General features: G+C 37.1%; 1 protein-coding gene across 1 annotated transcript in view; it reads left to right on the top strand.

Moving 5' to 3' along the window:
• LOC124363224 (atrial natriuretic peptide-converting enzyme-like) overlaps window positions 1-27,956 on the top strand; it is a 78,687-nt gene that overhangs the window by 10,466 nt on the left and 40,265 nt on the right. Inside the window, exons 2-4 of the mRNA XM_046818390.1 lie at window positions 24,539-24,676; window positions 25,065-25,254; window positions 26,242-27,042. Of these exons, the coding sequence (XP_046674346.1) occupies window positions 24,543-24,676; window positions 25,065-25,254; window positions 26,242-27,042 (1,125 nt within the window). The 5' untranslated portion in view covers window positions 24,539-24,542. The remainder of the gene's footprint in view (window positions 1-24,538; window positions 24,677-25,064; window positions 25,255-26,241; window positions 27,043-27,956) is intronic.

Below are 27,956 nucleotides of genomic sequence, written 5' to 3'. Positions count from 1 at the left end.
CCGAACGAGTACAGGTAAAGCAATACACTTGATACATCATTACTGCACCTATAAATGTACTTTTCGAAGTAACTCCCATTTCTTTGTCATGTCAGGAGGATGGTCCACAAGGAGTCTGAAAAAAAATTAAAATGAGAGCATAGGTCGAGTAGTACATCAAATTAAAGGACTATATTAGTAAAATACAATGCTGCAAATCCGACCTCAGAGGGTTCAGTCTTTAAAAAATTACGCTGGTTTAGAGATTGAAACATTTACAATATAGATTCTGTTCTAGATGGTTTAAATATTTTTGTCTTGGCTCAAGTTGTGAAAATTAAACTTAGTAAATAAATACTGGACTTAAGAAATAGTTTTTAAAGTAGTAGACACCCAATGGAGAATGGTCGATAAGGAGTTTTTATCGCAAGCTTAGCTCAAGATGTACATCATTATAAAGGGGTTGTTTAGTAGAGATGAATGGGAAATGAAAACGTTGGTATCAGTTATTATAATAGAATATTCTTATTTTTAGTTTCGTCTTTGGACTTAACTTGATGTGCGTCTTACATTAAACTTTAAAACAATGTACATCTTGACGTATGCTTAGGCCTACGTTAATTTTTTTTGTAGACCATCCTCCACTGGGAGTGAACAGTCACTAACTACCTTAAAAACTATTTCATAAATCCAGTATTCCTTTACTAAGTTTAACTTTCACAACTTGAAGCAAGACAAGAATATTAAGCCATCTAGAACAGGACATACATTGTAAATCTTTAAAACTTTAAACCAACATAATTTTTTGAAGAGTGAACCCTTTGAGGTCGGATTTGCAGCATTGTACTCTACTAATAAAGACCTTTAATTTCATGTACTACTCGATCTATGCTATCATTTAAGATTTCCTTCTGACTCTTTGCGGGCCATCCCCCTGACAAGTCAAAAATGTGGTAGTTCCTTAAAAAAGTATATTTATAAGTACAGTAATGATGTACCAAGTTTTATTGCTTTACCTGTAATCGTTTGGGGATTAATAAGCCCGTGCAGGAATTTTTTTACACCCTGTATAAAACGACATGGTAGAATATTAAAATACAATATCAGCTGATAAAACTGTATTTTGTTCCGGCCATATGTATTTGGCTTATTAACACACATGATGAACCAGTTGAGATATTTTTTATTAGTATATATGAACAAGTAACTGTTTCAATAGGCACACCTTGTCCTATATTATTTAGATTTGTTTTATTGACCAATTATACGAGTATTTACCACCCACTTAAGTATCAAGAATGCTGTATTTTCCTTGTATTAATTCGAATGGTACATTATAAAACTTAAAAAGGGAAGTCCAGAATGCTATCAGACACAACAGTTTGCGTTGCAAAGAACTTCTGGATTTTCGAAGAAGAAAAGCGAGAGCAAAGTTCATTTTCATAAGTTGCTTTTATAAAGCGCCCAGCAAAGTTTTATAGAAACACAAGAATCCTTTGATCCTTTTACGAAACGTAAATGTTAGCTTTACAAATGAGATAAATATCGCACTTTTTCTGTTTATTTCCAGCACCCTTCTCTACAAAGTGTTACAATGTTTATTGATTCTTTGCTTTTGCGCGTTAACCGATTAAGGCATATTTATTTAATTAAAAGAATTTTGTGGTGATTTTTTTATCAACTAGTAGATGCGTCTATACATTTTCAAGCATTATTCAATTCGGATGTAGATGGTGATGTCGTTTTTTGGTTCGAATAATGATAATCTTTTAATTTTAAAATTATTGCCACTAAGATAAATTTCCTTAAAACAGAAAAAGTAAACGCGAAGTTATTACCGTACTCTGTAAGAAATTACAGGCGTTTAAAGTGGCAGGTGTCGGGAATTTTGTAACTCGTTCCGGTAAATGCACTCACGTAGTTAAATCTGTTTCAGATACAAAGCCCCGATGAGGCACTTAGAGTTCTTTAATAATGTTGACATAAATATCTATCACAACGAAACGTTCATTAGTATTAGACAATTCGTCGAAATATGTCCTCTTTGTCGTCTACATAGAGGAAGAAAAAATTACCTTCAAATAGATATTTACGTCGTTCCTTGTCACAACCAACCCCAGTTTTCACTTCTTTTCAGTCCTACTGGTTCAATCTATTACTGACTATCAATTATTACAATGTCCATGGCTTGATTAAATAAAATTGTCTCATAATTTTCTTTGTGTTGGCTAAGATTTTACACGTCAAAATTTGTTATTTTCTTATTGCCCACCATTTTGCATTGCTTATGAGAATGAGAATATCTTTATTCACAATCTTTGAGATTATGAATAATGTCAACCGTACAAAACCAGGGATTGAACAAGTTTTTGGAAGAAACTCTCATAGAATGGTCCACCTAGAACCACTTCTTGTAGAGCGGCCTTCAGTTCATTTCCTCTTTGGGACAGCAAGGAGGGTGGTAGCACGTTATAGGGCTTTAGACGATGTCAAGGACGTAGCCAGCGAGGGGGCCCAGGAGGGTCCGGACCCTCCCATTTAAAATTTGTTTAATTACTATTTTAGTAAACGATTATTATTATTATTTAAACAATTTATTGTTACTGACATATACTGCTGAAAGGTCGTTCTCAACAAAGAAACGGTTCAAGAACTTTTTAAGGAACAAAATGAGGCCTTACTCTCTGTCCAATACGGGAAAATATCAGTTGTCTGGACCCCCTCCTCAAAATTTTTTCCTGGCTAAGTTCTTGGACGATGTGCTGGGAGGTTGTAGAATGCAGAATTTCTAGTATTGTAGGGGTGTACATCAGTGTTCCTTTAAAGTGTTACATCCTCATACTCAAGGTTAAGACCAGTACCAAAAGTTTAAGAATTTTCCAGGTATTATATAGTTCTTCATTAATTTAAGAAATATTGTAATTCCAGAAATTATACGGGGCTTGTATAATTCTGCTCAAATTTTGTTTTCAAATTTACTCAAATTCGGTCAAGTTGTTTCAGAGGTTTGATTGACAAAACTCAGATATTACGTTTTTTGTTTCATTAGACAACCGCTTCAGTTGTTCAAGGTTAAGATAAGATCACTGTAGTTACATTCATCAAAGTGTTATATAATCAAATTTAATTATATTTTTTTATAAGTTTACTTCACATGTTATTTGGCTCTATTTGGTATTGATCTAAATAATCTTTTTAGTTAATTGGAAGGTTTTTATTATAGCAAATTGTTGTTGACTATAAAAAGTCACTACCTATAGTTGTCTTTAAGTGTTTAAGAGTCATTTGTTCTAGGGCCTGAGATATAGACATGCAGAATTGATGGATGTTATACTTAAACAGTAAAACAGATTTAATCAAAATAAGCATAGTTATACAATTATATTTGCAATGTGGATTATTTTGAAGTGACAATAGTAATGTTACATATTTTAATACAAAACATTTCCCCTACCCCCTCAGCTTACATAACAAAGGCCTGTGAAGTTGTTTTAACGAGACTTACAACTTTATTAAATACATCGTCAATATTGTATAAACTGAAAAGTTAGCCCAATCCTGTTCGAACAGTATAGAAACGTTAGTTTTGACCATTGTAAGAGTTATTGAACTCTGCATTTCATTTCATTCTTACAGGCTCTGACATTTGTGTCTCCAAAGTTGTGTGTTGATGGTAGGGTTTAGAGTGATAATATATTTGTCGATGGTAGTACTTAGTGGGATATTACGCATGTCGATGGTAGTTTTTATTGGGATGTTAGGCGGCTGAATGGTAGTGTTTAGTGGGATGTTAGGTGTGTGGATGATAGTGTTTATTGTGATGTTAGACCTGTCGATGGTAATGATTATTGTAATGTTAGGCTTGTCAATTGAAGTGTTAAATGAGATGGTAGGTGTATAGATGTTAAGATGTTCGACATACTAAAAAAAATTGCTCATCTTGATCAAAATTATATTCAAACTACATTGAGATTTATTGGTTCTATATGTTATTCCCACTTTGACCATTTGAACTCCTTCTACAAAAGTTTCTCGTCAAGAAATACGACTGAATAGTTTTCGTGATAGTCATTGTGAGGATAAAATGTTATGTTTATTGTGATGTTAGGCATGTCGATGGTAGTGTTTATTGGGGTGTTAGGCATCTGAAGGGTAGTATTTAGTGGGATGTTATGTGTGGACGATAGTGTTTAGTGGGATATTAAACGTGTTGATGGTAGTGTTCATTGTGAGGTTAGACATGTCGATGGTAGTGTTTAGTGAGATATTATGGGTGCTGATCGTAGTTTTTATTGTGACGTTAGGCATGTCGATGGTAGTGTTTATTGGGGTGTTAGGCATCTGAAGGGTAGTATTTAGTGGGATGTTATGTGTGGATGATAGTGTTTAGTGGGATATTAAGCGTGTTGATGGTAGTGTTCATTGTGAGGTTAGGCATGTCGATGGTAGTGTTTAGTGAGATATGATGGGTGCTGATCGTAGTTTTTATTGTGACGTTAGGCATGTCGATGGTAGTTTTAAATGGGATGTTAGGCGTGTCGATGGTAGTGTTTATTGGGATGTTAGGCGTCTGAATAATAGTGTTTAGTGGGATGTTATGTGTGGATGATAGTGTTTAGTGGGATATTAAGCGTGTTGATGGTAGTGTTCATTATGACGTTAGGCATGTCGATGGTAGTGTTTAGTGAGATATTATGGGTGCTGATCGTAGTTTTTATTGTGACGTTAGGCATGTCGATGGTAGTGTTAAGTGGGATGTTAGGCGTGTCCATGGTAGTGTTAAGTGGGATGTTAGGCGTTTGAATAGTATTGTTTAGCGGGATGTTATGTGTGGATTATAGTGTTTAGTGGGATATTAAGCGTGTGAATGGTAGTGTCTAGTGGGATATTAAGCTTGTTGATGGTAGTGGATCATTATTACGTTAGGCATGTCGATGTCGTGTATTAGTTGAGATATAATGGGTGTGGTCGATGGTAGTGTTTATTGAAAGTTTAAGGGCGGCTGAATAGGGTTTTATTATAGAGGTTTGAAAACAGCATGCTTCAAATAGACACCGAGCCCATCGCTAAACTCCACCGTCCATCTTCCGACAGATAACGTGGGGTAGTGTGGGATTTCCTAGCCAGACTGGCAACCCTACCAACTAAAAAAAACATTCCTCTCCCCTCCCCCCGTAATGGGTACGGTGATGCCCCGCGGTTAGCATTATATCAATCACACAGTCCGTGCATGCGTCTTGCAACGCCTACTCCAGGTTTCTGGTCCCTTTCTGCGATTTTAGCTTTCAGGAGGCGCTGTGCGTAACTTCAACAGCTGACCCAGTTTTCTTCTTTTTTGTCTCATAAGCATAGGCCACCAGGCTTGAGGGTGGAGAGCCTGTGTGCCTATGATCTCTTCAGTGGTGCTTCTATAGTCAATCCACCGAGCACAACTCGAAGAATTTGTGTTCGACATTGTCAATTTGTCAGGGTAGTATTTGTGCATCGTCGGTGTGAGTCGTGCCAAGGCCCATTCCCCTTGAAAAGAATATAGCATTGAATGTGAACTGCCCGTGTCCTCAAATAACTGGGTCAGGAAGTAAGTCCTGTCCCCCGTGCTTTCCGAGAACCCAGACATCGATGTTCGAATGAGGCGCTCCGTCCATCTGCCTGTCTCCTCCGACTGTCCATCGGTTCTGCCACTCTTGTTGCGTCTCGTTTTTTTATTTTTTGTTTTTGCCTCCGTGGAGTTGTCATTGAGCGGCTGAATGGTATGTTTAGTGGGATGATTAGGTGTGATGGATGATAGTGTTTATTTGTGATGTTTAACCTGTCGATGGTAATGATATAGTAATGTTAGGCTTGTCAATTGAAGTGTTAAATGAAGATGGTAGTGTGTATAGGTGTTAGGATGTTCGATATACTAAAAAAAAATTGCTTCACTTGATCAAACTTAGATTCAAACTAACATGAGAGTTCTATTGCTTCTGTATGTTATTCCCTCTTTGACCATTTGAACTCCTTCTACAAAATTTCTCTCAAGAAATACGACTAGCGAATAGTTTTCGTGATAGTCATTGTGAGGATACAAATGTTATGTTTTATTTGAATTAGGCATGACGATGGTATTGATTTTATTGGCGTGTTTAGGCATCTTGAAGGGTAGATTTAGTGGCATGTTATGTTAGGAACCGATAGTGATTATGGGATTATTACAGGGATGCTCATCTAGAAATGGGCAAAAAATGACAAAAATTTGAAAAAAAAATATTTATACATAATCTTGTTCTGCTCTGTTTTAGATTCAGAACCATAAAAACATTAACATTATGACTAAAAAAATAATATTTTAATCTCATAATATTTATTTTATTCCGTGCCATGGTCCTAGTGTGAACTCGACATTTTCTGGTTTCAAAGAACTTTACATGTTAATAAGCATTATTGTTTACTCTTTGTTTCTATAGTGTATTTATCTTTGTTTGTTTTGTTCTTTCTGTCTAGCTTGTATTTAGTTTAGCTTAACTAACTGTTTGATTCATATGTTAGCATATCACAAACAAACATTCACAAAATATTCTTGTTTGTTTTACAATTGTAAGTGTGCATTTCTTGTGTTTTAGTGTCCTACAAATAAGTGAAAAGTATTAGTCCAATATGAGGTCTAAAAAAGACTGCCAAAAAGAGACTAAAGGATAGAAATAGACAAAGCGATTTTCGCTAAGATGGAAAGATACAAGAGACAATGGAAATAGCAGCTCCCAGTTGAGCAGGCCTAACCTACCAAACTTGGTGATTCCACAACCTATTGTTTAGTAATGCAAACATGTTACAAATATCAACCAATTTTGTCAACAACAAGTAAGTGAGGAGGAAAAAACTAGTGGAAAATGTAAGTAGGCCTCCTGAGATTTGCATTATATTCCATAGTTTATAATGAGATAAATTCCAGAAAAAAAACGAATCATCAGAATACAATTATAGGTCGAAACCAAGAAGCTTGAAAGTTTATATAGGCTCTTTTGTCCTTGTAAAATGGTGTTTTTCTGAGAGGTCAAAAGTAATAAACCAAAGGCATAAAAGGTTTTAGCTGTTACCCTGACTTAAAATGTGTATGACTGTGGATTATGAGACTAGCTTTTTACGTCCCAGTCGGACGAATACAAACGACACTCGAGAGGTTCTTATGACGTAAACCGCAGAGTAGTCAAAGAGCAATTAGCTTCCTATAGGCAAAGGGCAGTAGGGCTTTTAGATATGTTTTGTATGTCCTTGAACATAGTCCAATGAATAATAGAACGTTCAAAAACATATAATTAGCCTACAACGCTTCTTCAACAAACAGAAATGGAACAATGTTTTGGAATTAGCCCGATTCGGAGTAAAAAAGTGTTATGCACATTAGATGCTGACAATGAGGTGTTGACATAACTGTGGAGTTATACGGTTCATGGCAGAAACGTGGTTTCACATCCAATATGGGATTGTTTTTGTATTGAAATTTGACAGGTCTGTTATAGATTTTGGAAGAATAACCAAATTTTGTAACAAATGTGATGTATGCAAAACGAAAAATTAGCAACTCTTAGCATTTCAGACTGATGTACAACAAACACAAAGTGTATGTAACCAAACTAATGTGTTCATCACCAGAATGGAGGTGGAGGTAATTACAGCTGAAAGATTGTGGCGCGCGGGTTCGAGGAAAGCATTGGATTTAGATATACAACCATGTTGTCGGATGGCGGATTGCAAAAACAATTGCACCTCTAAATGATTGCAATATTTATGGTGACAAACATATTGACAAAAGTGGAGTGCCTCAATCATGTTGCAAAGAGGTGTAGGCACTGGATATGAGAAAACTAGTAAAGGATCGTTCAAAATCAAAAAACCCATTGAGGTCGATCTCGAGGTCACCTAAGTGAACCAGTTATAACAAAAACTAACAAGGTATTACCGAAAGGTATACATAAAAACCTGGTAATGTAACCCAAAAATGAAAGAGGCATATATGCCACTCTCTTTCACGTAAAACTCACTGATGAGTCACCACATCAAAATTATGTCCGCTAGGTGAAGGGAATCCCTTGTGTTTTTACCAAAAGAGCCATTCTGATGGAAGATCCTCCTGAACCACATGCATTGAAAATCAAAACACACCCTCACTCTCGCTAATGTTGTGAAAGAAATGCATCCTTTATATGAGTAGGGCTCTTCTACACCCGAAACTTTGGTTTGACTAGTGTTTAGCCGGTCGACTCAAAATGCCAATGAGGCCGCTCACAATGTTTTTGGTCAAAGTGCCCCAAAACATGTTTACACTTCTAAAACAAAAGCTTGAACTGGGTATTTTTTGAAGCCATCAGCATTTACAACACAGGCTATATGAAAACTTGTTCAAGCTATCAAGAGGCTGCAGGTATTAGACCTGTGGAGGCACAGGTTATAGATGCCTAAGCGCTTTGAATAAAACAGGCTACGACATATCAAAAGGCGCAAAGATTACAGATCTGAAATATAGGAGGAGACTTGAAAGTGCACAGATAGGCAAAGAAGAAAGAAACTAAGAGCAACAGAAGGGCTGGTGTATGGTCAGGATGAATTCTATGTCTATAACTCAAGTAGGCTATCATTGTGGCAGTAAAGATCTGAATGCTTGGAAACACTACTTATACGTAGGTCTAATTTTTTTTTTTTTTTAAGAACTTCAAAACTTAGATATTGGGACCAACAAAATATTTATGGATACTATTCTAATAGGCCAGTAAAATAACAAATTAATTAATATTATGTTATATAAAATTGTTGTATTAATATAAACTTTAGATTAACATTGAAGAAATGAAACTATTTTAGTTTATCGCGATTTTCCGAAAGTTAGGTTTCTTTGAATGAAAAATTGATATTGCATGAGAACCATATTACATAAGAGCTGAAATTTTTTCCAGGTATTATTCATATCATGTCTAAAATTCCTATGTATTTTCATAACTCTACAGCTTACCTAACCTATTTATTTATTATACAAATAAAATAAAATGAGAAAATATTTTTTTAATTTTTTTTTAAAAGCCCATGGAATTTAAAATCTATTCGGGGTAATGACAATGACAATAACATAGGAAATGTATAGCTGTCAATAGCATCAAAATAAATTAAACAGATAACAATTGATTGTCATTTTCAGCTATGGAAATATCAATTTTTAAAAATAAACGTTTTTAACAAGAATAAAAAACGATATTTATTTTATGTATCCAAGTAAAATTAAAATACACACCAAAGGTATTTACATATTAGTTTTTACATGTAGGGAATTAAAAAATACATCAAAGATAATAAAAGAGTTAGTAAATATAAAAAAACACACCATCTAGATGCAGAATTCCTAATAAATCCCCTTAAACGTGTTGATGGTAAGAGTTCATTCTGTGAGGTTAGACATGTCGAATGTATGTTTAGTGAGATATTATGGGTCTGAGATCGTAGTTTTTATTGATGACGTTTAGGCATGTCGATGGGTAGTGATAAGGTGGGAATGTTAGGCAATGTTCGATGGTAGTGGTTTAATGGGGTGTTTAGGCATCTGAAGGGTCTATTAGGTGGATTTATGTGTGGACGATAGTTTTAGACTGGGATATTAAACGTGTTGATGGTATGTGTTCATTGATGAGGTTAGAGCATGTCCGATGGTAGTGTTTAAGTGAGATATTATGGGTGCTGATCGTAGTTTTTATTGTGACGTTAGGCATGTCGATCGGGTAGTGTTAATTGGGATAGTTAGGCGTGTCGCTGGTAGTGTTAATTGGGATGTTAGGCGTCTGAATATAGTTGATTAGGTGGATGTTATGTGTGGATCACGCCGCCCACGGGGGGGAGCAATGGCGCAAGTTGCGCCATTGAAACAAAAATTGGGGTGGGAATAAGAAAATTTTGGGGGGGGAACTTTGAAAAGCGGGGTTTCGATACGTTTATTTAAAAGTTAAAAAAAAATGTAGCAAGTTTGCAGTAGTTTTAACAAATTAAAGCCGTGAGAGGCAAAAAAGAATAAATAAAAGCAAATTAAACTTCGCAATTCAAACGAGGCGCAATGCATAGGTCTATTTTTAGACCAACAGAAGACCCCGCGCCCCCGAGCCTTGCCCAAGGTCGCAAGGGGAAGTCCACAACACCTCATCCCTTCCGCCCCGCCCAGTGCTCAGATCAGTCACGCATTTGTCTTCAAGTGTAAGTGTGCATGTGTAAACATAACCACAACCAAACACAAAAAATTAGTGTCTTTACGAACGTAGTGACCACTTGAATTCGTGGGTGATGCGTTTCTGTTTCGTTTTGTTTATACGATTTTTCGTTATAAAGTAGCTACTGTATTACTGTGCTAACCATAACTATTTTGTTTATTGAATTAAATATTCGCCTCGTAAATTATAAAAGGCATTCAAATATAAGTGTTTGGAACTAATTTGTTGCAATACGGTTCACCCCGCCATGAGGACAAGTTGCAGAACACAGTAAAAAGAAACACCTCTATAAGGGCCTAATCAATTTTGTAAAATAAAATTATAAATATAACAGAGGAAGATATATGAAGTGATGACCTTGTTAACCCTACATGGGAATCGTGGAGAACGTTCTGACATAACTATGGACGACGAACCTCACCGCTCAACTTCTGCGCAAGCATCGGCTATTGAAAGTGTAACGCGAAATATTACTGTAACAAAATGTCCATATTTTAGTTTGTTCGAAAAATTTTATAAGAAGGGAGTAAACACATATAGTGCTATGCTCTATTAATGACACACTCCTAAAGCTTTCAAAACATTAAAACCTTTTCCCCCCCTAAAAACTATACAAAAAAATTTATAATTTGTAAAAAGGGGGCCAACCCCCTAAAAAATAATTTTGACGCCATAGAAAAGGACAAAGCTTATTTAAGAAGACTAACAAATGAATAATAAAAAACTTCAAAATGCAAGTAAATATTTTCACAGTATTGAAGAATTGAAGCCTGCCTAAATTGGTGAAAAGGCTAAATATATTGTAAACATTAAGAGTGTACATGTTACAAACATACTAGCGCCAAATATTGTGTACAGGTATTTTTCCAATACGTTACTAGCAAAAGCATATTTAGAAATATATAAAATTTCAAATACAATTTAGTTGTTAATAATGTAAAAGCCTATTTGGTACCATATGTAGTTTTTGGGAATTAAAATATCAAGATGCGTTTTACTTGTTATTGTTTACAGCGTACAGCTTTTGCCTTTGTCCCTTCAAACGATATTAACACTCTTAGTATGGAGAAAAGGAGTGTGCTATCTTTAAATTAACATTTTGGTTAAATTTTACCACTTAGTATGATTTAACCATTTTGAGTGGCCCTGAGACAAATGAGGTTTCTCTAAAATATATTGGCTTTATGTGTGTTCCGTTTATCTCCTGTTCAGAGTAAGCAAATGTATGGCATATTATTGATAATAAACACAAAAACAGTTCTAATTACTCCTGTACTTGAAAAAGGGTTATAATTTTACTATAATGTTGACTAGCAGATTATTGAAATAAATATTTACATGTTAAGGGCATTTGAGTCTATATAGATTTGATGCCGGGCATAGAAGACAATAAACATTCAGAACAGACTGATGGCCAAAAACGATTTGTACAGAACTAAGAACAGTGTCACCAAGAGGATCTTAATATTCGCCACTAGTACATGTTCATGCTAAAGAAATTAAACTCCAACGTCCTCATGGAAACTAGCCTGCCAATGTCAACACCAGAAGAAGAAGAAGACGAAGTTTTAGAAAATATAGAGGACAACATAACCCACAAGAGAAGTATACCTGAACCTATTACTTTGGACTGTCGACCGCACATTCATATGCTCTTACAATCGATCCTAACAGATCCAGCATTTTATGCAACAAAAGACTCTCTGCTGAACTAATTAACTAAGCACTAAAGCTGGAATCACAAGACCTAAGTATGAATATAGATATTCCTTTCCTCATCAGGTAGAAAATTCAACCCAAAAGTTAAAAAAAGTTGCTTTTACCTAATCGGCACAACCAAAGATAGGAAGTGGCTGTTTACAGTATACATCTGAATGCTGTATTTTGTTTGCATTGTTTGATATTTGCCTTGCCATACAGAAGAACAATTTGGGGGGACCACAGGTTTAATAGGGGTTGGACGGATCATAGAGAGATCGAGATAGTGAACATCATGAAAAATCAAAACTCCATAGTTCTTCTCAAATTGGTAGAGTTTGTCAATTGATATCCAAAAAAAGAGAATGATACTGATTTGAACTGAGCTAAATGATAAATTAGTCATCATCAGCCGTGAGGTTCACATATCGCGTTATAGACTCTGTCGGTATCTGACCGAGGTAGATTTTGGCTTTTTCGAAATAAAGAGTCCTCTAAACGAAGAACTAGTAAATTTATTTTCGATTGCTTGCTAAGTATAACCCAGACGCAAGATTTATTTGGTAGAAGCTTGAAAGTCAAAAGAAAATAAAACTAAACTTTGGTTCTAATTTTCTGAGTTACAGAAACATTTATGATTTAATAATCTCATTAATAGAATTGTTGTTTTTATCAAGAATTGTTGATCATGTTAATGAAACTAATACGTATTCTTTATATTCTTGACGACCAAAACAAGATGAAACAAGAAGGAATGCACAACCAGTGCTAATCGATACGTCGATCCACCGAGAGAACATTCGGAGAAATATCAAAGAGAATGTGAAGCCAGAATAGCGGCTTTTTACGTTTTTACTATGCGGATGTATGCACTATCTGAGCAAATACTATCAATGTGAGACTGAATTATTTACGACTAAAGAAATGTGGTAGGTGATATGATTGGATGTTTGGGTCAGCAGCATGTTGGTGCGGGTAAAATGCGTGTCCATTTTTAGTGGGGTCAAAGATTTGTCCTGCATGGAAGGGCAAACTAAAGTCAATTCTACATTTGGTGTTGTTCGAGCATAATTTGCCATTAGTGTGTCATATTTCAATGAATTGGGGGGTGGGCACAACAAATAAGGGACATGGTCTCAACTCTGCAAGATCTGTAACAATTTCATGGAGTACATAAAAGACATCTATACTTTTCGTAGGAGAAGTTAGATAAAGTTCCCATGTCAGCTAGATAAAAAGCGTTGGGAAAAAAGTCAATAAGACAAGTGGTCAAGCAAAAACGTGGCTGTAAAAACCGTTATAACTTGCTATGAGGGACTAAGTGAAACCCTGGAAGACATATCTGATAACACGAAATCTGAAACGAAGCAAGAACTTGCAGCAAACAGGACTTCTGAAAGAACTATTTGAGATGGATTATGAATCTGCCTGACAGTTATGATCATTGCTGCCGAACGTATATCAAATTCACTTCACCAGTGACTGTTTTGGGTTTACAGTCTAAATTCGTATGTGTCTATGGATTTGAATACAGACATGTGGTCATGAATCTTGTTTCTAAATCGACTATTCTAGAGTACACGAAGTGGGATGGGTCTAAATATGGTGGATGTATGTTGGCTTGGTGCACTACTAGTAATAAATGATACAGAAATTACTGACAAACAAACGAATCCGAAAGGTGAAAATTGATATTCATTACGAACTTGCCATTGATGAAAAAATATTAGATCCTATGGCAAGAACTGAGGACAGAAGTCTACCTTAAAGTTCGTTGAATCCGTGATCACACAACTCACATGATCGTTTCCTGAAAGGTAATTAAATTTTGTGCAGCAAATGTACTCTCAACTACGAAAAAGCTTCTAAACACTGGGGACGACACCCTAAACCCAGACATTGTCATGACCTGTGTGGTTACTATGGATTGGATACCGATGAAACTTTGTGAGGAGTTTGATGTTTCAGCCAAGTTATACAAAGGCAAGCTATCAAAATATAGACCTGTCAGATGTCCTTTCTTCAAAAAGATGAATAAATACAAAAATGCAAGACTAACCAATGAAAAGTGAAGTTGAAACCCAAGATTCTTCTGAATTGAAACATTGGATTGTACAAGTACAATTGCAAAGCAACGTATATTGAATCAATGATCAAGAAGGGCTTTATAAGACCCTATCAGCTGTGTATTGAACATATCTGTGTCCATATTTGACATCATTGTATCAAGATATTGAGACGCCCTGAAAGCCATCTATAGTTCTCAGCTGATAGAGTTAATACTAGGGGAGCAAACTTAAAATCGTTCAAAACTAGATTGAAAGCATTATGTGTGATACCTGGTTGAGTCTGATATGTTGTTAATGGCATCCCGAAAAGGATATTTTACAATCAATTCCAAACAGTGAGGAATCATAGCACAAAGTGCATTTTTCACGTGAGAACAGGAAAAAAACTGCTGCATTTACAAAGGCCCATCAAGGGTAATCAAGGGTTAAGTTCATCAAGTAGTTTACCGTTTTGAAACACTTGCTAGCCTTTTTGGATCATGTTATTATATTAGTTTATGTACATATGATGTGATGTATTGTGTATGGCATATGTGTTGGTTTTTACATTTTATTAAACATTTGACAATACTTAGACTGTATACCATTTATAATACACCCCCAATGCAATGGAAGTTGGTGTGGGGGGAATGCGCCATAGCCTTTGGGGCGGATGGGCACCCCTGGGTGTGGAATTAAAGAGTTTCTTGGGGGATATTAAGCGTGTTAATGTAGTGTTTAGTGGGTATACTTAAGCTTGTTGATGGTAGTGTTATCATTAAGACGTTAGGCGTGTCGAAGGAGTGTTTATTGTGGGTGTTAGCAACAGAAGGGTAGTATTTAGGAGGGGATGTTATAGTAGTGCCCCGATAGTGTTTAAGGGATATTAAACATGTTGATGGTAGTGTAACATTTAGGTTAGACATTTCGATGGTAGTGTTTAGTGAGTATAATTATGGGTGCTGATCGTAGTTTTTATTGTTGACGTTAGGCATGGTCGATGTATATAAAGTAGGATGTTAGGCTGTCGATGGTAGTGTTTATTGGGATGTTAGGCGTCTGAATAGTAGTGTTTAGTGGGATGTTATGTGTGGATGATAGTGTTTAGTGGGATATTAAGCGTGTTGATGGTAGTGTTCATTATGACGTTAGGCATGTCGATGGTAGTGTTTAGTGAGATATTATGGGTGCTGATCGTAGTTTTTATTGTGACGTTAGGCATGTCGATGGTAGTGTTAAGTGGGATGTTAGGCGTGTCCATGGTAGTGTTAAGTGGGATGTTAGGCGTCTGAATAGTATTGTTTAGCGGGATGTTATGTGTGGATTATAGTGTTTAGTGGGATATTAAGCGTGTGAATGGTAGTGTCTAGTGGGATATTAAGCTTGTTGATGGTAGTGTTCATTATTACGTTAGGCATGTCGATGGTAGTGTTTAGTGAGATATTATGGGTGTCGATGGTAGTGTTTATTGGAATGTTAGGCGGCTGAATGGGTTTTCTTATAGAGGTTTGAAAAAAGATCTTCAAAAGACACCGCCATCGCTAAACTCCACCGTCCATCTTCCGACAGATATACGTGGGGGTAGTGTGGGATTCCTGCCAGACTGGCAGACCTACCAACTAAAAAAAACATTCCTCTCCCCTCCCCCCGTAGATGGTACGGAGCCGCGTTAGCATTATATCAATCCAGTCCGTGCTGCGTCTTGCAACGCCTACTCCAGGTTACTGGTCCCTTTCTGCGATTTTAGCTTTCAGGAGGCGCTGTGCGTAAGCTTCAACAGCTGACCAGTTTTCTTCTTTTTTGATCATATAGGCCACCAGGCTTGAGGGGGAGAGCCTGGTGCCTATGATCTCTTCAGTGGTGCTTCTATAGTCAATCCACCGAGCACACTCGAAGAATGTGTGTTCGACGTTGTCAATTTTGTCAGGGTAGTATTTGCACGTCGGTGTGGTGTGCAGGCCCATCTTGAAAAGATAAGCATTGAACTGCCCGTGTCCGGTCAATAACTGGGTCAGGAAGAAGTCCGTGTCCCCGTGCTTCCGAGAGACCCAGACATCGATGTTCGGAATGAGGCGCTCCGTCCATCTGCCTGTCTCCTCCGACGTCCATCGGTTCTGCCACTCTTGTTGCGTCTCGTTTTTTATTTTTGTTTTTGCCTCCGTGGAGTTGTCATTGAGGCGGCTGAATGGTAGTGTTTAGTGGGATGTTAGGTGTGTGGATGATAGTGTTTATTGTGATGTTAGACCTGTCGATGGTAATGATTATTGTAATGTTAGGCTTGTCAATTGAAGTGTTAAATGAGATGGTAGGTGTATAGGTGTTAAGATGTTCGATATACTAAAAAAATTGCTCATCTTGATCAAAATTAGATTCAAACTACATTGAGATTTATTGGTTCTATAATTATGTTATTCCCACTTTGACCATTTGAACTCCTTCTACAAAAGTTTCTCGTCAAGAAATACGACTGAATAGTTTTCGTGATAGTCATTGTGAGGATAAAATGTTATGTTTATTGTGATGTTAGGCATGTCGATGGTAGTGTTTATTGGGGTGTTAGGCATCTGAAGGGTAGTATTTAGTAGGATGTTATGTGTGGACGATAGTGTTTAGTGGGATATTAAACGTGTTGATGGTAGTGTTCATTGTGAGGTTAGACATGTCGATGGTAGTGTTTAGTGAGATATTATGGGTGCTGATCGTAGTTTTTATTGTGACGTTAGGCATGTCGATGGTAGTGTTTATTGGGGTGTTAGGCATCTGAAGGGTAGTATTTAGTGGGATGTTATGTGTGGATGATAGTGTTTAGTGGGATATTAAGCGTGTTGATGGTAGTGTTCATTGTGAGGTTAGGCATGTCGATGGTAGTGTTTAGTGAGATATGATGGGTGCTGATCGTAGTTTTTATTGTGACGTTAGGCATGTCGATGGTAGTTTTAAATGGGATGTTAGGCGTGTCGATGGTAGTGTTTATTGGGATGTTAGGCGTCTGAATAGTATTGTTTAGTGGGATGTTATGAGTGGATGATAGTGTTTAGTGGGATATTAAGCGTGTTGATGGTAGTGTTCATTATGACGTTAGGCATGTCGATGGTAGTGTTTAGTGAGATATTATGGGTGCTGATCGTAGTTTTTATTGTGACGTTAGGCATGTCGATGGTAGTGATTAGCGAGATATTATGGGTGTCGATGGTAGTGTTTATTGTAATGTTAGGCGGTTGAATGGTAGTATTTAGTGGGATGTTAGGTGTGTGGATGATAGTGTTTATTGTGATGTTAGATCTGTCGATGTTAATGATTATTGTAATGTTAGGCTTGTCAATTGAAGTGTTAAATGAGACGGTAGGTGTATAGATGTTAAGATTTTCAACATACTAAAAAGAATTGCTCATCTTGATCAAAATTAGATTCAAACTACATTGAGATTTATTGGTTCTATATGTTATTCCCACTTTGACCATTTGAACTCCTTCTACAAAAGTTTCTCGTCAAGAAATACGACTGAATAGTTTTCGTGATAGTCATTGTGAGGATAAAATGTTCTTATTTAATCCAATCACTTTGAGGAAACAATTTTGTTAACTGGTGTTCGGAGCTGTAAAGTGAAAAGAAATCTTTGTTTTCCATTGAGTCCAAGAGAGAAATTACTGTCAAATTCCTATCCTAGCTGATGAGATGTTCAGGAGAAATGCACATTTTCCTTGTATAAAAACAAGCTGTATTATAAAACACATTTCCTTGTATCTTAACGAATGGCAGTTTCTAGGAAACTGTTCGCCTCAAATGAGGTTGCTTTCGGATTCCCATTATCTGGATCTATTCCTAGACAGTAATAACTACCTGAGTAGCAACGAAGTCGGTTATAACAGAAATCCACGTCTCCGCACATCTTTCCGCATTTCCAACGTTGTTAGCAAATTGTTACAAGCTTCCATGTCGCTATTTCTTGGAAATATATATTCTTTGAAAGGTCTCTGGATCACTTGCTCTTATATTTTCTAGATTTCTCGGAATTTTCAATTATTTCTCCATTGTGTTTTTCTACTTTCCGCTTATACAAATTGTTAAATTAGTAATTTAACGAAAGGAAACAAAACTTCTCATTACTAATGCTCATAGGTGCGCTATGATTACAAATAATTCAAGTAGATGGCTTATTAGTGCATAATGTTTTACAGGAGTAAATCCTCCTGTACCAGCTCAACGTACAAATTGGGTTAAATGGTGTGATATCATTAGAGCAGCTCGCACCAAAATAGTCTGATTACCTTTGAGGCGGCGTTGCCATTTCAATGTTACCCCAGGAAGTTCAATTACTTCACTGATCGTTGGCCCAACGACCCTCTTGGAAGAAATATAATTTTTACATAGGGTCATTGGCCCGACGACCCACTTTATAAAGATATGGAGGTTCGATTACTCAACTTACACGTTGGCTCAACGACCCTATTTGTTTCATTTCTTTACATCGTACACAATAAGGTCGTTGGACCAACGAACCTTGTAGACTTCATTTACTGGTATAGATTAGTTGGGCCAACCATCAGTGGTGTAATTGGACCATGCATTAATATTAAGCTACAATAATTTAAGTGGGTCGTTGGCCCAACGAACCTAAATTAAATAAATCTGACTGTTAAAAAGAGGGGCCGATAATATTTGAGAAATAATTTAAACAAAAACAGTTTTGAAATGATCACGAATTAGTGCCGTATGTATGAATTAGTATATCCATAAATATATTCCTCTTATACTTCCGTGAAGTTACTATTATGTAGCACAAGACCTGAGTTAAATAATATTGTTATTTCGAGGTGAATAAACAAGTAATCGGCACATAACACAATTGGTGGATGGGTGAAGAAATGCCAAAAAACAGTATTGGGATTGCTCAGCAAACAAAGTGATACTGTTTATTTAATGAAAACCAAATAACTACATGAACATTCTCTATTAGGATAAATATTAATTAATTTAATTATTGTTAATTTTATTTGCACCACCCAATATGTAGCTCATACTACGTATTTTGTTTTCTTTGTTTTGTTTTTCTTTCGTATTTTGTTTTTCTTTCGTGCATACAAAGCAATCAGGTAATAGACCCTACAGTTTTTGTTTGTTAAGCCCGACCGTTATTTTGAAGCAATGTAATTTATAATTTTATTTTAAACATTGGGTTTGTGATAAAATATTATTAGATATAAGCGAAATGTAAACACCAACGGTTGTGTGCGTGAACTACGGAGATTTTTGAAATATCAAGCAGAGTGTAACAATATAATAACATAGTATAAGCTATTTAAAACATTATTACAGATTGTAAAATAACGCTTGATTTCAAATGTTAAGAATTGTCATGTCAGGATTGGTTTAAATATTACAAACATTGTATATTTCACAATACTAAATTTTTTAAATGGTTCTATATGAAATCTGCTCAAATAAACAAAAGTTAGCAGCAGTGGGTTGTAAGATTAATCTCAGGAAAGAAACTTTAACCACTGCAGTGATGTGGACAGGCCGATTCACATGCGGTCTACAGTTGCGTAACGGCTAGACAGCAAGGCGCGCGTTGCCGCTTGTGAACTAAGCGTGTCAATATTGTATAGATAAACCGCTCGCAAATAAACTTGCGCAGAAGCAAATATCTGAGCAGCCACGCGCAGGAAGGGCCCTTCAGTGGTGGGGAGTGGGACAAGCATCTCCTCGTCTCTGTTTTATCAGCTGTGTGGGTCGTGTCTCGTTCGCCCCATTTTGTTTACACTGCAGCTACTTACCTAGTCTATAAGTATATTGTATTTTTGTGTGTATGCCTATTAGAGCGTAAAATATTAATTGAACAGACTAATGTAGCCATAGACGTATGCAGGGAGCTTGCATTTTAATGTGGAGTTAGCCGCTAAGTGGCAGTGGCCAGGTCAGGGGATAGAGCAAGCGGGCGAGTGCCGAGCAGTGGTGGGGTTACTGTGAGGGCGGCATCATCACAGCGGCGGAGGGGTATTTACCCAACCAGCATGAACTAAAATCACTCAGTGTCTTTTTGTAAGCGGTTTACCTATAGTTTGGTGTTAGTTTTAGGAAAAAATTACGCAGATATTTCCATTAATAAAAGGAGCAAAAAAATGTTCAATGGAATATATTTATATTTTGGCGTTTAGCCACCCTGGCATTGAAGTGCAGTCGCAACTATCACACTCTAAATACACACATCTGGCGCATCCAAGCATCTACTATGTGAAGGTTGTCTATATTAAGTACGCAATAAATTATGCGACTTCCTTGGAAACTGAACTTTGAAACTCACTTGAAAAGTCACGGTATTTACTTAATATATTTCTAGCATCCACTAAATTTGTTCCGTGCACTACACTACGGCATTTTCAAATCCCATTAGAACATCAATGTGTTTACAAGAGCAACATATCTTGAAAGCCTTATACCCGTAAACGATTTTCATTAAAAAGGCACAATCTGGCTCGTTTATACTTTTGACCAATGAAATAGGTAAATTACCTTTATTACACAATTGAAATTGAATTAAAGATTTTTCATGTATGTGTGCTGAAGGGTGAAAAGAATGATATTAAACCATCGTTTTCCTCTTTTTTCCCAGTCAGACGGTAATCTAGTTCATTTTCAGGAAGAGCTTAGGGGATAAATGGGCTTTGCCCACTGGTGTATTTTTTACAGAAGAACAGTTCAATGGTTGCAAACTCCTAAAATGCCATGCATGATTGACAAAATTTGAATAAATCATTAAATACGTTCTTTATTAACGACAGATAAAATCTTTCTTAAAATCGTATGAGGTAACTCGTGATAAAAAGGTAACAGAGACTTGAAACGTTTTACATAGGTTCCTCTTGTGTCAAAGGAAGATAATATTGATTTTGGAATCAAAAGCTCAAAGGACAGCAAAGTAACGGCAAAATGTTAGTCACTTCAGTAAAGGTTTTCGTTAAAATTGGTCAGGTCCTTCGATACTACGTTGCTAAATATCTAGCTCTTTCTATACTATCTAAACATTACCAAATGCAGTTGCCGTTGACGGTTTATTAAGGAATCTTCTATCAAAATTTCGCCTTCGGAATGATCGTGTGGGAAGGATGCACAAAGACACATTTTGCCAAAGCATCCAAACTTCAAATAAGTAGTAAGGCTAAATGCCAAACTACACTAGAGAGAGTCGTGCACGCCGAAATTCAAATTGCAACTGTTGACACTGCCTTGGAAACAATTATTTTATCAAAACGAAGCACGATTACTTCAGAAGAAGAGACTCGCCCTCTTATGAAAAACTAACGACAGGCAGGGGAAACTAACGACAGACACAGAACTGTAGTGTATGAATATTGCGTGCTCAAGCAAGAATTGAAGTGAGTTGGAAATCGTTCTCAGTAAGGGTTCAGAAGAATTGTATAGAATAGATGATAATAATAATAATAATAATACTTTATTTCCACCATTTACAGACAAATACAAAACGATTTACATTCTTTGGAAATACACTGACCAAAAACCACTAGCTGGTCAGCGTAACGAAAACAAAACAATTTACAAAAATAAAATAAAAAGACACATATTTACAAATGTGTGACATATAGACAAGTCTAAGACATACAATTTAGAAAACACATAATCTGCTCTGAAACTAGAGGTGAGTAGTAAGGACTGAGAACTACATATGTGGACAATTATTTATTTTTGTATGAGGTAAAACAGGTATAGCTGTGAAGTGAGACTGCACACCCTGGAGGTGATCGGCCTCCGGGGAAAACATGCAACTTTACGCTCGGTATCGGGATTCTATGGCGTGCAAAACCTGTCTACTTCACCAACTTGTTTTATCCCACGTTTCAATGCTGGATGAAACCAAAGCCTTTGCATGTCAAACCCGAATGGCGTGATTCGGTGGTAGAAATTTATCTCACTTTTAAGTTGTACAGCTTCTTCGATTTTCTAAAACATCCAAAACTGTATGGTGTTATTTAATCTCCTGAGTCACACCAAATATATTTTTAATTGATTTCAGGCTATCGTCTAAAATGCAACAATTACTTACAATATATTTAAAACATTGCATACACACATTTAGAATTTAACACGCTATTTAGGTATATTTGAACTAGAAAAACACGCGTATTATCATGAGCATTCAAAATCTCTCACAGACGTGTATATTTTCTTACAGCGTATGAAATCCTTACAGGAACTGGAGTAAATAGAATACATCATACAAACCTAATATTTTGTATAACGGTATGTGCTTTTAGTTGTTTCCTACAAAGACCTACTTTAGCTAACTTTTGTACCAAATATTTATAATCCGCAAGTGTTTAGGACGTATAACACAAGACTCTTCTCTACATATATGATTTTGCACAACCGAAATTAAGGATTATCTGTAACATAAACGTTTTACGACCTTCAAATAAAGATAATTAATTAATACTGATAGAGATATCAATTGAAATACTGTTGTCTTATTTTACGAAGTCTATCTTGTATGTCTTTACGGAGTCGATAGGGCATTCTTAAAATCATGTCGCTGTTTCTCTGTCACATAAAAAATTATTGATAGAAAGGTACCGGGGACTTGATCCACATGTTACTCTTGGTCCGGTAAAGAATGTTGGGTCAAAACTTCAAAGAACAACTATCCGTGTGTCTGTAACCCTTGATAGAGACGATACTAGATATTTGGATTTTGGTTCATAGGTTCCTCTTGATCCAAGGATGAACTGATATGATCAGGTTCAAAAGGAGAAAGGACAGTCCGTCCGTCTGTGCGAAAATTATTTGTAACGTTCTCTCTGGTGCTTTAATGCTTTTTATCGGTTTATAACCTTCGTAAGTTCGAGGATCATTCAATTACTAAAGAGACAAACAGGTCTAGGGAGAAAACTGTTGGTAGGGTCATTTTGGTACTTTTATGGCTTTAAGTTGGCATCACTGGGATAAGCCCTGATCAGCTGATTGATTAACATTGTTGTTTTATAACCTCAAAAATACATTTAATTATGGCAAGTCAACTTTAGTTAAACAACGTTCTGTTATGGGTTTATTCCTTGCTGAAGGTGAAAACCAGTGAATATGTACTCTAGAATGGTTAATATGTACAGTGAAAATTGTTTACAAGTGGGTAGAAAATTTCAAAACTGGCCGAGACTCAGTGACTGACGAACACCGTCCTGGCCGACCAGTTGAAGTTGCAACTCCCTCACTGTGCAACCTCGTATCGTCGCGACCGGAAGAGGGCACCTTTCCAGAGGAATAATAATTATTAATCGTGAATCCACCACTAGATTTGCCCTACCAAAATCCAACCAGCTTTGATGGCGAAAGATAAACTAATAATTTAGAAACGGTTCCGAAAAGTTACCTAACAATTATACTTAAGCCTAGACAACGTACATGCACATCTACCCGGTCTACTCTACCCGATAGCCACACAACCTCCGGTCTCCGCTTGCTAACCTAGGCAGGAATCATCCTACCAGAACCTGTCCAGAAGAATTCCGGATAGTAGGAGGCACCCATTGTTTAAGCTTTGACCTAGAGGTCGACGCAGCTGGCTAACGTGTTCGCGGCTACTGGTAGATTGGACGCGCCAAATTCAAATCTATAGTGCTACTCGCCGCAACTGGATAGTGGAATTGATCACGTAATTCGTGCTGACCGCCGAGTCACTGTGGAAACGATAGTTGAAAAAGTTCATGTGAGTATGGTACAGTTCATAACATTATTGAAAACAAGTTGAAGTACCGCAAAACACGTGCAAGATGGGTCCCAAAGGAGTTGACACGAGACAAGAAAACAAGGTTGAGAGTGTGCACGAAGCTAAAGGGACGTTAAAGAGAAGGTGAGCACTTCCTCGACAAAATGTTGTTAACATGTGATGAAACTTGGATTCACTATTATGAGCAGAATAAAAAAGGCAAAGCACGGAGTAGAAGCACACCAGCTCACCTGCCAGGAACAAATTCAAAACTCAAGCATCAGCAGGAAAAGTCACGTTGACGGTGTTTTGGGATGCTGAAGATCCGGGTTTTTGTGATTATCTTGAAGCGTACAATTAACAGCCAATACTACTCGGATATGCTTTTGAACGAAGTGAAGGCAGCCATAAGAGAAAAACACCGTGGATCTCAGAGGAGAGGTGTGATTCTCCAACAAGACAATGTATGTCCTCATACTGCTCAACTAATCCGAGAAACCATTAATAAAACAGGCTGGGAAGTACTGCCTCATACCCCTTACAGTCCCAATTTAGCACCAAATGATTTCCACTTGTTTGGTCCGCTGAAGGAGGCATTGCGTGGAAAGAGGTTCCAGGATAACGAGGACGTCAAAACGTTTGTGGGAAATTGGCTCAAACACCAATATAAAGAGTTCTTTGCGGCTGGTATAAAAAAGTTTTTGGTCTGTTGGAACAAGTACATAAAAGTTTCAAGGGGATTATGTTGAAAAGTAGCAAAAGTGTTGTTTGTAAAAATAGTTGTTTCCTCTCTAGACCTGTTTGTCTTTTTGATTATTGAATGACCCTGGTAAATACGACTGATGTATATCATGGGTGACAAACTGTTGTAGGCCCATGTCTCTGCGGGAGGCCGGATGCAGTGAAGGGCTGATTCCTCCTCCCACGGCCCGGCGACATAGCAGCGCTAACTATCTAAGCAATGACCGTGCACACTACGCTGCTGACTGGATTCGCGCCACTAACAACAGGTCAGTTCTTTCTTTTTATAGTTTATACATCCTGTGTACACAAAATACATTGGAGAGATTTGAGAAGTTTCTATAGCTGAGCCGCTTTGAAAGCGACCTGCGCGAAGATTTCTTGCGCATAGGGGGAGGGAGGAGCAGGAGCTCGACCACGCCTACCACCACCCCCTCTTTCACTGCTCGATCTATTTCCTTTACAAGACACAAGTAGTAACCGAGTGCTTTGCTTCCCTCAGTTGGTGTTTTAGAGCATCACGCTATCTTTTGTTATTCTCGTTGTGATAGTATACATCTCAGATGACGTTATTTGTTGAAATTTCAGATGACGTAGTCTGTTGACATCTCAGTGACGTTGTTTGTTGACATCTCATATGACGTTGTTTGTTGACAGCGCCAGAGCCTACAGGGCGGCGAGCCTCGCCCTCGGGTCCTCAGGGCATCAAGAACAGCGCTCCTTGTTGGACATTTTGATGCAGAATGATGCTGATAAAGACAAATTACAGCAGCAGATTCCTCCATCTAAGCCAGATGCGGGAAACTTTCCAAGCGCCTTTTGCCTTCTAAAATCTAACTTTACTAAGGTAGTTATTATTCTTGTATACTATAATTAAGAAATCACAATACGTTTACCACCCTGTATTGAGTAAAGTGTAATGTCCCAGACATTGCATTGACTTTTCTATCCGACTTCGTACACATTTGAATGTGCGAAAATATGTCAGATCATTACAGAAATTCTTAGTTTCTTTTATTTATTCAAAATCTTCATTTTTAATCTAAATAATCAATTCCAATACTAACTTCGAATTTTAATGTGAATACTCTAATTAATATTAAAATGGTCAATTGAATGGACATCATAACTTAAATTCTAGCTTCTAAGTTTAAATTGGAAGTGGTTACGCATTTAAAATATAATAATGTTTATCCACTTTAGATTATAATTTCACATCTTTATTATTAATTTAATAATTGCAGCTAAATGCATAAAGGCATATTATGCGTATACTAAAAAAAAATTAATTTTACATCGTAAGTGGAACTATGTTTAAACGAAAACGGCTGTTTAAAACTTATTCAGAGAGCTAAATACAAGAACCATAATAAGAAGGTGTCGTGAAATAGCTCTCTTAAATCTTACTAAACAGAAACTATCTAACCAGAAATTGAATGATAACTATGCAAACATTTTATAATTTATAAATCATTGAAAAAATGCAACCTATTTAAATTAAAATAAAATGGAATTATTTAAAAACAATTTGTAAAATACATTTTATTTTACTAAATATCGATACTAATTTTTAGTGGATTTAAAAATAACGTGCCTTGATTAATATTACAAATTCACGCTGTAACAATAGGTAATGGACAATCTGACAGAATACATATTTTATTGGTTTGAATTACTCTCTAAACAATAATGTGGAAATTTTTACTATGCGATTTAGTTAAGACAGTTTGATTGGACTTACTTATTAATCTATAGTCTAATTGCTTGTATACATTTTAAGAAGTGCGATTTCGTATTTTACTAGCAGGCTAATTTAGCAAATTAAATGTTTTAGGTAAATGATGGAGTGCCTCCTCCAATACCGGCTCGGCCCCCTCCAGTCCCCGAGAGGTCCCGGCCCCCCGCTTTACCCCCACCACCCGTATGTGCCCCCCCACCACCACCCCGTTCTCGGCCTGCACCACCGCCCACTCCACCGAGATCTGCTCACTTAGTATCTAAAGCTCAACAGTCTTCTTCACTGAACAATGCTCAACCACAAAATTTATCTAACTCATTAGCAAGTAACCTGAACTCAGAACGAAGACAATCCCTTAATCCGCCTACTGAAACCGAGGGTCAGAAACAGCCCCCGCCTCGACCTCAGGCCCCAAACTACGTGAAAAAGCAAGCTGAAATAGCCCCTCCTGAGACTCAGAGGAAGAGGAGTTTCAAGATACCACCGCCCTTGCAGACTCAGCCGCCGCCGGAAGACGAGAAGCAGTCGTCCCACACCACGCTGCAGAACGACTCCATCAACGGCAGCTCTGGGAAGATCTCGATGCGCCAGGACTCGAACGTCTCCAGTGACAGTTTCAGCCAGAACTCTTCGCCCAGCTACACCACGAAGAGTATGGAGACCCCTCTGCTCGCTCAGTGTGGCAAAAAGTCCAAGAACAAGTACATGAATGGAGACAAGAGGGGAAGGGAGCAGAGAGAGCGCTGCATCGGAGACAGCGATGAGGCGGTGAGCGGGCTGAACGGCGGGGCTATGGACGACACAAACAATGCTTTGACCAAGAGCCACTCGACTCCTGCTAGTCTTCAGGCTATTGTGCGGTTCCATAGCGGCTCCAACATGTCTATCCATCACAGGGTAAGCCAACACTCTCTTCACTCTAACTTGCACACTGGATATACGATCAATACTACACTGAATATTACTTTATTGGCTCAGCATTAGAGAAATTTCTACTCAACGCAAAACACTATTTGTTCTGTCCGTCCTCGCAATGTCTCGAAAAGAGTTTATATAGTATTCAAATTTAGCATGCATATATAGTATGTCTGTGCCATAGTAAGACACCGTTGTTTTGCAGCAGTCCTGCACATCTGGTGGACGGCAGGTGAGTAAACAGTGGTAAACTTAAATGGTCAAATATATGTATTTTAGAGGTGTCCATTAGGGTAATAATGATAAGAGTATAATTCATTTTGTAGTTTATTACTTCATTTAACCTACATAACAACCATAGATAAAAAATTCAATAAATAAATGTACATTTGTACTTATGTTCATTTTGATACTTAAGGTTAAGGGTATTTCGTTTACGTTATGACAAATTCTAGAATAAGCTCACCTTTAATCTGAGATCCAGTGCAATGAGAAAGAATGAACCGAGCTGGAAATTGTCCATAATTAAACTCTCAGATGTTTGGAGATATCCTGTCATCAAAGTTATATTGTCTGGTAACCCTCTGGTTGCAGTATACAACCTGAGTTATCCAATCTTCCCCGCATATAGTGCAGTGAGACAGAATGAACCGAGCTGGAACTTAATATGTGTCTATAATTAAGTTCTCGGATGTTTAAAAATATGCTGCCATCAAGAGTTTAAGTTGCCTGGTAACCCTCTGGTACAATCTTCCGGATCTATTACATTGTCACAGAATGAACAGAGCTGGAAATTAGTGTCAATGCCCGTAACTAATATCTCAAATGTTTGAAGATATTCTGCCATCAAGGGTTAAGTTGTCTGGTAACCCTCTGGTTACAGCCTTCAATCTGGG

Source organism: Homalodisca vitripennis, chromosome 5 (assembly GCF_021130785.1).
Source record: "Homalodisca vitripennis isolate AUS2020 chromosome 5, UT_GWSS_2.1, whole genome shotgun sequence".
Taxonomy (NCBI): domain Eukaryota; kingdom Metazoa; phylum Arthropoda; class Insecta; order Hemiptera; family Cicadellidae; genus Homalodisca; species Homalodisca vitripennis.
The sequence above is the reverse complement of the archived record's forward strand: the minus strand, read 5'-3'. Positions and strand labels throughout refer to the sequence as shown.